The sequence below is a fragment of the Muntiacus reevesi genome, chromosome 8, assembly GCF_963930625.1.
Source record: "Muntiacus reevesi chromosome 8, mMunRee1.1, whole genome shotgun sequence".
Classification (NCBI taxonomy): Eukaryota; Metazoa; Chordata; class Mammalia; order Artiodactyla; family Cervidae; genus Muntiacus; species Muntiacus reevesi.
Genome location: NC_089256.1, coordinates 6,677,963 through 6,690,540, shown reverse-complemented (window position 1 = coordinate 6,690,540; position 12,578 = coordinate 6,677,963). Strand labels below are relative to the sequence as shown.

The 12,578-nt window shown below is 37.6% G+C and overlaps 1 protein-coding gene across 2 annotated transcripts in view; it reads left to right on the top strand.

The window, feature by feature from the left end:
- Nucleotides 1-12,578, top strand: part of PLS1 (plastin 1) — a 119,928-nt gene that overhangs the window by 59,533 nt on the left and 47,817 nt on the right. For both annotated transcript variants that reach the window (XM_065943711.1, XM_065943712.1), the window contains 2 exons: nt 5,463-5,568; nt 11,419-11,582. In XM_065943711.1, coding sequence (XP_065799783.1) covers nt 5,499-5,568; nt 11,419-11,582 — 234 coding nt within the window. In that variant the 5' untranslated portion in view covers nt 5,463-5,498. The remainder of the gene's footprint in view (nt 1-5,462; nt 5,569-11,418; nt 11,583-12,578) is intronic.

Sequence of the window (12,578 nt, the reverse complement as noted above, 5' to 3'; positions counted from 1 at the left end):
GACAGTGATCCTGGCTGTCTCTGGGCTCCTTTTTATAGGACTGACTTTGGAAAGCTATGCTGTTCTGAGCTGTCTCAGGCATCCGGGTAGGTGAGCATCAGTGCCAGGTGTTTGGTAACCAGTTAGTGATGTGTGCTTCATTTCTAAAACTGCAGAGTGGATTCTAGTGACTCTGGGTTTTAGTGTTTTAGGACTGACAAGTTATATGCTCGATAAGTATGAGTTGATCTAATTAGAAGTTTTTCCCCAAAACTTTACAAAGAATTTTACAGAGGCTGATTTCTTTTAAAATGCAAATTCTTATTTCACAGGTATATATGCTTCATATGTTACATAAATTATTGTATGATTATTGGACAATTACATATTTATACATTTTATGGTTTGATATAAAAACCATAAACATTGGGGAGACTTCAGAACGTACTGGCCTAGGGGAAGGAATAAGACACAGTAGGGTTCTGCTACAACTTTGTTAGGCGCCTCTGAGAGTTCTTCACTTTGGGACATTGAGAAGGTTATTCAATCCTCTGAACCATCCCTTTGTCAATTACAAAATGAGGACAGTACCTGCCTTATGGAGTGGTGAGGAAAGAGAATGGACACAAAGCATTTAAGAGAGTGTATTAATCATCTAACTATGGGACTAGTAAGAAAAATAAATATTGGGCTACTAGCTATAGGGTGATTGGGGTTTTCTTCTGAAATGTTACATACTACTTTGAAATTTTAATTCTCTTCCATAAAGTTTTAGGGGCTTTCTTGGTGGCTCAGACAGTAAAGAATTTGCTGGCAGTGTATCCTTGGGTTGGGAAGATCCCCTGAGAAGGAAATGGCAACTCTAGTATTCTTGCCTGGAGAATTCCATGGACAGAGGAGCCTGGTGGGCTACAGTCCATGGGGTCGCAAAGTTTTAAAAAGTCTGTGCTATGTTATTGTGGCAGAAACATTTTCCCATGGAGAAACATCATAGTAAGCAAATTATTTGGGATCATGTAGCTAGAATAGTTTTTTATACATCAAATTCAACAGCTGTATTTCCTCAGCAAACATTATGTTACTCCTGATAAGTTTATTGTGCAATATAAAAATGCTTGTTAAGGCACACTATGTAGTGTACTTAGTTTTTCGTAGTGTACTTAATTATTATCATAATTTTGCAAAAATCTAGAGAAGTGTTAATACTGTATGTTTATGCATAATTCTGCACTTATGAAAGAGGCAAAATGTTTTCCATTAACCATTCTACTGCTAAATCTTCATGCCTTTGTAGAAAGCTATAAATTATTTTGCTATTTTAATCATAGTATTTTGCCTCATAAGGAAATATTTTAGTATTTATTTTAAATACTAATTTCTCATAAGGAAATATCTAGTATTTATTTGTTTCCATTGTCTTTCCACAATTACTTCTTAAAAAAAATATATTTCTGACTGTGCCGGGTCTTAGTTATGGCATGCAAACTGTTGGTTGCAGCATGTGGGATCTAGTTCCCTGACCAGGCATCAAACCCGGGTCCCCTGCATTGGAAACGTGGAGTGTTAGCCACTGGACCACCCGCGAAGTTCCATCACAATTACTTCTATTGTTTTACAGTTATTTTTTATTTTGGCTGCCTTTAGTCTAAAAAAATGACTAAAAATATGTAATGAAAAATAAGCCCCCTTTTCACCTGGCCTCCAATTCCCCATTTCCCCTAGAAAGGCAATCACTATTACCTTTCTTTGTATCCTTCTGGAAATGCTTTTATAAATATGCAACTGATATAGCTCCCCCTCCCCCAGCTATACTTAATCTTCTGCCCCTTGCTTTGTTCTTTTAATAATATATATTAAAGGGACTTCCCTGGTAGTCCAGTAGTTAAGACTCTGTTTCCAATGCAGGGGGCGAAGATGCTATTCCTGGATAGGGAACTAAGATCTTGCATGTCACTGCCAAAAAAAAAAAACACACCAAAAACTGAAGAAGAATATATTTTAAAGATTGTTCTGTATCTATAATATTTGCTTCATTTAAATACTAAAGGACTTGTATAATGCTACAAACTTCTTTATACTAATAATAACATTTGGGTAAATTGCTTTTTCACTAATTTTATGTGCTGGTTCTGCTGGATTATGGGAGAATAAAAATATTTTATGTAATTAACAAGTGACATACATTTAAATAGGCTTGAGCAAAGAATAGAACCCCAGGTGTATTTGTCATTTCATTTGCAAGATCAACACAAGAATCGTTAATTTGCAGCATTTCTGTGGAGTGCAAATGCTAAAATTGGACCACTATTTTTAAAACTTGAGGCAAGGGATAGAAACCATTCTTGAATATGGGAAAGGATATGCAGGATGACCAAAACCACAGAAATTTGAAGCCAGCCACAACAGAATTAGCATTTTGCAGACTGGGGGATTATTTTTAAATGTCCTAAAAGGACTGTTTCATCTCTTTCAACACAAAATAAGTAAACATTCTAAAAGTGAGAATTCAATAAAATGTGAATATGTACTTACTGCTAACATAAAAGAAATTGCATTTACTGCCTTTTTCTTACTCTACAGAACTGAGCTCTTCAGATTTTTTTTAAACAGTGTGAAATGAAATAGAGGGCAATGGTGTGTGTATGTATTTAAAACTAAACAATTTAATTACATATTTAGTTAGAATCAGGCCCCAGAGTAACGGTAAGAGATAGAAATCTGTCATTTTGCAACCTACTCAATGGGAGAACAGATTTCCAAATGATAGGACTGATAAGGGGTTAATATCCAACATATATAAGCAGTTCATATAACTCAAGATCAAAAAGAGAAACAGCTCAATTAAAAAACAAAGAGAAGAACTCAATAGACATTTTTCCAAAGAGGAATTACAGGTGGTCATAGTCACATGAAAAGATGCTCAACTCCATTTCCTGATCATCAGGGAAATGAAAATTAAAACAAAAATGAGATATCACCTCACACCTGTCAGAATGGATATCATCAAAATGACCACAGATAACAAATGTTGAAGAGAATGTGGAGAAAAGAGAACCCTTCTATGCTGTTGGTGAGAATGTAAATAGTGAAAGTGTTAGTCACTCAGTTATATTGACTCTTTGGGACTCCATGACTGTAGCCTGCCAGGCTCCTCTGTCCATGGGATTCTCCAGGCAAGAATACTGAAGTGGGTAGCCATCCCTTCCCCCAGGGAATCTTCCTGACCCAGGGATCAAACCTGGATCTTCCACATTGTGGGCAGATTCTTTACCATCTGAGCCACCAGGGAAGCCCACCGTGGACAACAGTAGGGAGGTTGCTCAAAAAACTAAATATAGAGCTACCATAAAACCCCAAAATTCCACTCCTGGGTATATAACCAAAAACCCCCCAAAACACTTTCTGAAAGATACTTACACCTCAATGTTCCTAATAGTTTTGTTTGCAGTAGCCAAGATATGGAAGCAACCTAGGTGTCCATCAGTAGATGAATGGCTAAAGAAGATGTATGTACACATACACACAATGGAATGCTACTCAGCTGTAAAAGAGAATGAAGTTTTGCCATATGCAGCAACCTGGATGGACTTGGAGGGCATTATGCTAAGTGAAATAAATCAGAGAAAGACAAAACTATGATATCACATGCATGTGGGATCTAGAAAATACAATAAACTAGTGAATATAACAACAACAAAAAAGAAAGAGACTCCCAGATTTAGAGAAGAAACCAATGGTTACCAGTGGGGAAAGAGAAGGGTGAGGGGCAACACAGGGATAAGGGATTACAAAGTCAAACTATTAGGTATGGAGTAAGCGACAAGGATTTACTGTACAGCACAGGGAATATAGCCAATATTTTATAATAACTATAATGGAGTATAACCTTTAAAAATTGTGAATCACTATATTGTATACCAACTGTACTTTAATAAAAAAAAATGTCCTTTTGAAAGAACAACAAAACTCCTAAACAAGTTGGTTTACAGATCATGAATGACAAATACACTGTACGCTTTAGAAGGATTCACATAATTTAATATGATTTTTAAGTAATCAGTGAAAATTTTAATTCAATTATTTCAAAAAACTATATGCTTCCCCCCAAATTAGAGATGTTCAGGGATGATGTTGAACTTCTTATATAAATATGTGTATAAAAAATTTTTTCCTACTTAGCTTCAGTACTTATTTATTTCATTTTCACTTTGTGAAATACACATCAACTCTAAAGTAATTAGGTGTGTATAAGAGGTATACATAATTTGTCTTCACCTTTAGCTTTATATTGAAGAGTCAAACCACGAAGTCACTTTAAAAATAAGAGCTGCCTGGTTACATATCAGAAGTATTAAAAATATAAGTAATTCTTGGGACTTCTCTGGCAGTCCAGTGATTGGGACTTGGCACTTTCACTGCTGTGGCCTGAGTTCAGTCCCTCGTTGGGGAGATAAGATCACTGCAAGACATGAGGTGTGGCCAAAAAAAAAAGTCAGTAATTCCTCCTTAGATATTTATTTACAGCAATAAACATGGATATGTTCAGAGATTTATCTGTAAGGCTGTTCATTGTAGCATTCATTTACAATGCAAAATAATTGGAAGCAATGCAAACACTGTGAAACAAGGGATTTAACAAATAAGTTATTATGTGGCCACTAAATATTACGTTGATACATATTATATGTTAGCACAAAATATTATGCTCACATTTTCACACCTCAATAAAGGTACAGGTGCATTTGAAAAGCAGACCAGAAAGATGTAGATGACAAGAAGTACTAGCTGATATTTCTGGACAGTAGGCTTGTGGATAAGTTACATTTCTGATTTGGGCATTTGTTACCCATTATTTTCTACAGTGACTATTACATGGCTGCTTTTCTTACAATCCAGTTTTACATCAGTTTTCTTTTTTTGGTTTTAGTTTGTTTCTCCTGCTTGGCATAAGAAAGGCCCCACTGATCTGGGAAAGACCCTGCACGAGGAAGGGGAGAGGAGGCGGCAGTGGTTGAATAACGTAGAGTTGAACGTTTGAGCCACAAGCTCCATCCCAAAATCATCAGCCTCTAACTCACTGTATTCTTTTTTGGACATGATGCACGTCCTAAAATTTTACTTTTCGACCACATCCTGAGTATTTTTAAATGCTATACTTTTCTCAGCTTGAAATGCTTATTTTACTGAAACAGTGAAGTCAAATGGACAGGAAAATTATACAAGCCATTGAGAAATGCCTTTGCTTTGGAAAAGCACAGGGTGTGAAAAACCAGTGTTTCTTCCCTTTACTGAATCTCAGTTATTGTCTGGCTGACCTATGTTGGGAAAGAGTGTTACCAGGAAATCTTTTCCTATTTATTCCTTTTCAGCCTTACCTCTCAGGAGGTTTCTTCCAGATGCTTGACTGCCTGTGTCCTTTGTTCTTGTTTAGATAAATGTTTCCAAAGGGCTCATGTTCTTTTTTCTCACATTGCTTTTTCCAGATATAAAGACCTGAAGGTAGTCTTTCCTATTCAGAGATGGAGAACAGTACCACCACCATTTCTCGGGAGGAGCTGGAAGAACTACAAGAAGCGTTTAATAAAATAGGTATGCTTGAGAAAACCTAAATACATAGTTACTATTCTGCTGGATACCAGCCTTCCAGGAATGGAACAATGCCTTCTATTGCTCCTACTGCACTCTAACCCCCAGATGTATTCCCTTTTTCTTTTGTGTCCCATCTGGGTTTCACTGGATTCTTTCTTTCTTTCTAAAAGATAAACTAAGACTGGCTTGAATTTCTGGGAGAATTGGACTTTGAATTCTTTGATCATTTCTTTGCAGAGAATACTCCAGGTTAATGAATGACAGAGTAACTGAATATGCTTAATGTGATATCCTCATTACAGAGAAAAAAATATGGGAACACTTCCTTGTGTGTAAACTGAACTCTGGCCTCCGTGTGTTTGCAATGAATAATAACACGTTCTGACTTCATGCAGAGTATTTTAAAAGCTCGATATGATTTTCAAAGACCATATGTCTTATTTTTCTCCTCCCTTGAGCATAATTTTTTTTTAAAGTGTTGTTTTTAAAGGCTGCATGCCTTATACTTCTCCTTTCACTTTTATTTATTTATTTATTCTTCTTTCACTTTAAAAGCCATCCAGTGTTTTTTGTCTTTATGATGTCATTTTGACAGCTTGGTCTTTTTCTTCCAAAAAACTCTCCCATCCTCTGATGGATCGTGATTCTCCTGCATTTTGCTTGTAGGAGACCTGTAGCAAACCAAGACAGTGTTGATACCATCTTTTGCTGTAGTCTGCAAGTGGTAAAAGATGAGCACAGTAAATAGACATGAAAACGTGACACCCCCAAAGTTGCTCCTGCCTCAGTGGGCTCCTGCCTTGGTGTGTTAGAGCACTCCCCCAAAAAAGGTCAGACCAGGGAGGATGGGGTGATCACAGTTGGTCTTGGGCCTCAATTTCTCTTAAACTTAGTGAATAATGTCTAAAATTAATGTAGATGAAATGTAGTACAGAAGTTTTAGAAACCAAGATAAAGAAAGGAAGATTTAACTTAAAAACAAAAACAAGGCTCACTCTCTCTCAAAAAAAAAGCAAAAGTAATGCTTTCTGGAAGCTCATGACTTACAAAACATTGATATGAAATAAAGTGAATTCTGCAAATCTCTGGGCCTTTCCACTGCTCCTTGCTTAGCTGTTTAGAGAGTAACTCAGACCTTGAGAATACTGTCCACATGTGGCCACCTTTGGCTCATAATGAATTCCTTAACCTTGATCTTTTCTTGATTCTAATGGGCTTCCCTGGTGGCTCAGACAGTAATGCGTCTGCCTGCAATGTGAAAGACCTGGGTTCAATCCCTGGGTCGGGAAGATCCCTGGAGAAGGAAATGGCAACCCACTCCAGCACTCTTGCCTGGAAAATTCCATGGATCGAGGAGCCTGGTAGGCTACCATCCATGCGGTTGCAAAGAGTCGGACACAACTGAGCGACTTCACTTTCACTTTCTTTATTTTGCCCATGCTAGAGCACTGTATGACTATGATGTGATTTCTAAAACGTTATTGTTAAAAATACATTTTGGGCTTCCCTGGTGGAGCAGTGGTTAGGAATCCGCCTGGCAATGTAAGAGACACGGGTTTGATCCCTGACCCAGGAAGATTTCATATAACGAAGCCCATGTGCCATGACTATTGAGCCTGTGCTCTAGAGCCCAGGAGCCACAACTACTGAGCCCATGTGCCACAAGCACTGAAGCCCACACAGCCTGGAGCCCGCTCTCTGCAATTGGAGTGTAGCTTCCACTTACTGCAACGAGAGAAAAAGTCCCAGCAGCAATGAAGACCCATCACAACCAAAAATAAAATAAATCAGTAAAATTAAAAAAAATTTTATGGAACATTGTATGCAGTGCACAGAGTCATTTCAAGGAAAAAAAAAAAAACTGGGAGCAATGTTGGAATATTCTGCTAATTCGGAGCACTGAAAGAAAGGAAGTAGTGAAAACATAGCTCCAGAACTTGCCTGCTGGTCCAGTGGTGAGGACTCTGTGCTTCCACTACAGGGGGCCTGGGTTCCATCCTTGGTCAGGGAACTGAGATCCTGCAGGGTTTGTAGTGCAGCCAAAAAACAAAACAAATCCTGCCCCCCACCCCTCCATATCTCCTAGTTTGGTTGTTTTTGTTATGTTATAGGAGCAGTTTGGCAGCTTGAATAAAAATGCTACCTTGGTCCTAGTGAAATAAATTAGTAGTCTGTTTTCTTTCACACACCAGCTTTAATCTTTATAACTCATGGATGTATAATCTTGCCATATTTATTTAATGGTATTTTTGATAAATCATTGATGAAACAATTCTGACAGCAAGGTAATTTGTTCTGTGTGAGGGAAGTTCTAATACTAGCAGAATATATACTTCCTTACTTTATTTACAAGATAAATTGCTACTCATGGACTCTGTAACCCTCTGCTAATTTGTCCCAAACAGCTTTTCTCAGAGACAGAGAAACATGCCCATCTAACCTTGCTAGATGGGATATTTTTTTGGGTCTCTAGGGAAAAGTGAGAAGTTAAAATATTTGCCCTGTTTTTCTGCAATTGTGGTAAAATACACATAACATAAAATTTACCATTTTAACAATGTTTTCAAATATACAGTTTGTTGACTAAAAAAAAATTGCACAGGGTGAAATTTGCAAGTTATGTTTTACTTGATGAGGACTGCAGCCTGAGATACAGCACCTCAGATGGCTCTGAGAAACTGCTCCAGAGAGGCAGCGGGGGGGAAGGTCAATATATGTGATTTTGGTGAAGGGAGAGGTCCTTTAATCAAGCACTTATCTTTACAGAAGATTTTCTGCTAGTCACGAGAAGCTGATGTTACCTTGAAAGAATTTAGTGCTTTTCTAAATATGAGGAGGTGAAAGGATTGGGCTTATAAAATCAGTTCCTGAAAATATCTAACTAACTGTTAGGAAGACCTGTGCCACAAGTTTCCCTGGAGCAGAGAGAGCCTCATTTCTGCTCTCCATCCTGCACTCCCTTCAGGGCGTGTGGAGACAGGATTCACTCCTGGTTGAGGCAGATGGCAAATGCCCTTGGCTAGCACCAGTGTAGTAGACAAGTTTATTGGCATTAAGTATATTCACCTTGTTATGCAACCTTCGCCACCATCTATTTCTAGAACCTTTTCATTTTCCCAAACTGAAGCTGTACTGTTCAAGACTAACTCCTCAACAATCCACCTTCCCCCAACCCCCGTCCTCTGGGGCTACCGCCATTCTACTTTCTGTCTGTGTGAATTTGGCTACACTAGGTAACGTATATAAGTGGAATCATATAATATTTGTTTTTCTGTGACTGGCTGATTTCACTTAGCGTGATGTCTTGAAGATTCATCTGTATTGTGGCATGTGTCAGAAGTGTCTTACTTTTTAAGACTGAGTGACATTTCATTGTTTCTACTAAATTTTGTTTATCCATTCATCTGTTGACAGGCTTCTGATTTGTTTCTACCTTTTGGCTATTGTGAGTAATGTTGCCGTGAACACGGGTATTTCAAATATTTGTTCAAGTCTTTCTCCTCAGTTATTTTTGGCATATACTCAGAAGTGAAATTGCTGAATCATTTACTTTTGTTTAATTTTTTGAGGAACTAACAAATAGTTTCCAATTGTGGTTGTACCATTTTGCATTCCTACCAGCAATGCACAAAGGTTTCAATTTCTTCAAATTATGCCAATGATTATTACTTCTGTTTTTGTTTGTTTTTACAGTAGCTATTCTCGTGAATATAAAATATCTCATTGTGGTTTTGATTTGCATTTCCCTGATGATTAGTGATGTTGAATATCTTTTTATGTGCTTATTGGCTGTTTGTATGTCTTCTTTGGAGAAATGTCTATTCACGTCCTTTGCCCATTTTAAAATCAGGTTGTGTATTGTTTTGTTGCAGAGTTGTAAGAAAGTCTTATTTCTTTTTAAACTGTGACTTTATGGCTATTTAACCTAAGCCTTGACTACCTCATCTTTAAAATGAGAATGTTAACTACCTCAAAGTTATTGTATGGATTTCATTAGACAAGTTCTTTTTTTAAAAAAAAGATTATTATTTATTTTTGGTTGTGCTGTGTCTTTGTTGCTGCATGAGCTTTTCTCTAGTTGTGACGATTGGGGGCTACTGTCTAGTTGCAGTGGCTTCTCTTGTTGCAGAGCATGGGCTCAGAAGTTGTGCATGGGCTTAGTTGCTCTTCAGCTTGTGGCATCTTCCTGGATCAGGGATCAAACCTGTGTCTCCTGCATTGGCAGGTGGATTCTTTACCACTGAACCACCAGGGAAGCCCTCAAGTTCTTAACAAATCACTTGACCCAGAATATGTGCTCATTAAGTGGTATCTATTATTTCTTGTTCCATCATACCCAAACCACAGAGGTTCTAAGGAAGGAGCTGGCATTTAAGCACACAGATGTGTCCATCTTCAGAGCTCAACTCTTAATGTTAGTTTACTGTGATGGTTAGCACATAACTTTTTCATGATCTTGTTTAAATACTCTTCGCCACAGTGCTATTAGGCAGTGGGTCTGCCTCGTCTATTTGTCTATTTCATAATTATAGGAAGCAATTCTGAACTGGTGATGTACTAAGTAATGAGATTTTACTCTAAATTCAAAGAAAGCAATTATTGCAATATCATGCAATTTAGCTTTCTTTACAGATCACAGCACTATTTTGGTTCTTGAAAGATTCTAGTTTAGAAAATCTTCACCATTCTGAACAGTATTAATTCTAAAACTTGTGTTTGAGAGTTTAAAAGAAAGGTTTCTGTCTTATCTTTCATTCAGTTAATAGTGATGACAGCTCTTTTACTGAGAGGAAAAAGAGACATAGGAAGCAAAGTAACTACTACCAGGTGAGTGAAGAGAGCCAATACAAGGTGGATCCAGGCAACTAACCAATCAATCCTAAGCCCTGTTGCCAACTCTGGCCACAAGTGTTTAATGTTGCTTTTCTTCTGTGTCAAGAATTGATAATCCAGTCTCTCAGGAAAACCCAGGGAAGGTTATATCAGTGATAATATGAAAACGCACAGAAACCTATTTCCCTAAGTCCAAATGTAGGTGTGAAATTATTTCTTGAACACTTAATCTCAAAATGACATCAAACATGATTCAGCCTACATAATGGTATCATAAATACATAATGAAGAGGCAATGAATTATTGACAAGTGAAACAGAACTGCCACCAAGTGAAATGTAGAACAGAAGTGCCTTATGTGCATTTTACATTATGTACGAATTTTGTATGAAAGGTGGGGCCAGCAGATCCATTTGGTAGGTTCCATGAAGAAGTCAAAGTCTGGGTGGGTGTTCCTCTATGACTGTTGCTGCTGTATTTCCCTTAGATATCTGAGACTTCCCCATTCTTAATTCTTTGAAAATTAGTCATGTGCCAAACTTGAGTTTTTCATCTGTCAGTGCAATGTTCTTATTACACACTTAAAATATATATGCTAACCCTGAGTCTATGGATGGCGGGTGAAGTTCATTAAGAATCTGCCCACAATGCAGGAGACTCGGGTTCAATCCCTGGGTTGAGAATATCCTCTGGAAGGGAATGGCTACCCACTCCAGTAATCTTGCCTGAGAAATCCCATGGACAGAGGAGACTGGCAGGCTACAGTCCATGGGTTCAGAGAGTCGTACACGACTGAGCGACTAACACTTTCACTTTCAAAGTTCGTGAAATATGAGTTTGTTTGATAAAGTATATAGCTTACCTTGTACAATTTAGGTGCAGAAGAAAAGGTTACTGCCAATTATGAAACAAACCTGGAAGGTTCTGCCTGCCCATGAATCTCCCAAGCAGCCTTCAGAGTGCACATCTCCAACAGAGTACAGATAAGATCTGATCTCTGATAATTTATCTTTTTAGATATTGACAACAGTGGGTATGTCAGTGACTATGAACTCCAGGACCTGTTTAAGGAAGCAAGCCTTCCTCTGCCTGGCTACAAGGTGCGTGAGATCGTGGAGAAAATTCTAGCAGTTGCTGACAACAACAAAGATAGCAGAATCAGCTTTGAAGAGTTTGTGTCGGTAAGTGATCTAAATCCTCTCCTTGGCTACTGATGGGTTTGCTTCGAGCAGAATTTTAGTAATGTCATTGCTTTCTTTGGTTGAATCTGGCTTCAGAAACCAGAAAAAGCACTGCTTTTAAATGATAATGATGGTAACAATAACAGCAATTTCCACAAATAATTCATAAAACAAAGGAAAAATTATTCTTAAATTGTTGGAATTGAAATTAGGTTTAGATAATAATCATTTATCCTGTAGTAAAACTACAGTTGAGTTTAAATGCTTATTGGCTTTCTCTGTAAGCAAAGTATTTTCATATCTTAGTACTTAGTCTTGAGAAGTGAAATATCTTTGTAATTGAAATAACTAAGATTTGGAAGATATACCTCCTAGAAACTGGTTGTTTTCTTGTGATAAGTTATATGTTCAGTTTCTGTAAATGCCACCGGTGAATATTGATACCAGTTATGGGTTCATTATTAAACCACCTGGAGACTCAGGGAACTGAACAAGATTCAGAATAATATATGACTCCACCACTAAAAGAAAGATAGAACTGGATATTGAGTATCATGTATTTTAAACCTCTCAGGCTGAGAGCAATGACTAAGTTGCCACTGCCAGCTGACAGTTGAGCAAGGGCTGTCACTACCATCTATCAACAGCACCATGACTGTGCTTTTTGTGCAAAAATTAATGAAATAGTTTATTCACTAATACAAGTGAACAGATATTTATGAAATAGTAATTGTCTGCTTTTACATTCTTTGTTCATTGAGCTCCTTTCATACCAGGAAGTCTGGTATTATGAGTGATGTGATGAACACAAAGAGATGAAGTTTGTAGGTGGAGGGGAAGACAGAATCTCACAGATAGGTAGAAGATAACTGATAGTTGCTCTGACAGAGCAAGACAGGTCACTTGAAAGTTGGTGTAGGAGGAATTGAACTTGGTGGGGAGATTAGAGAACGCAGAGATTCAGTGAAATGGAACTATCTCCAATGCTGTGAAGAC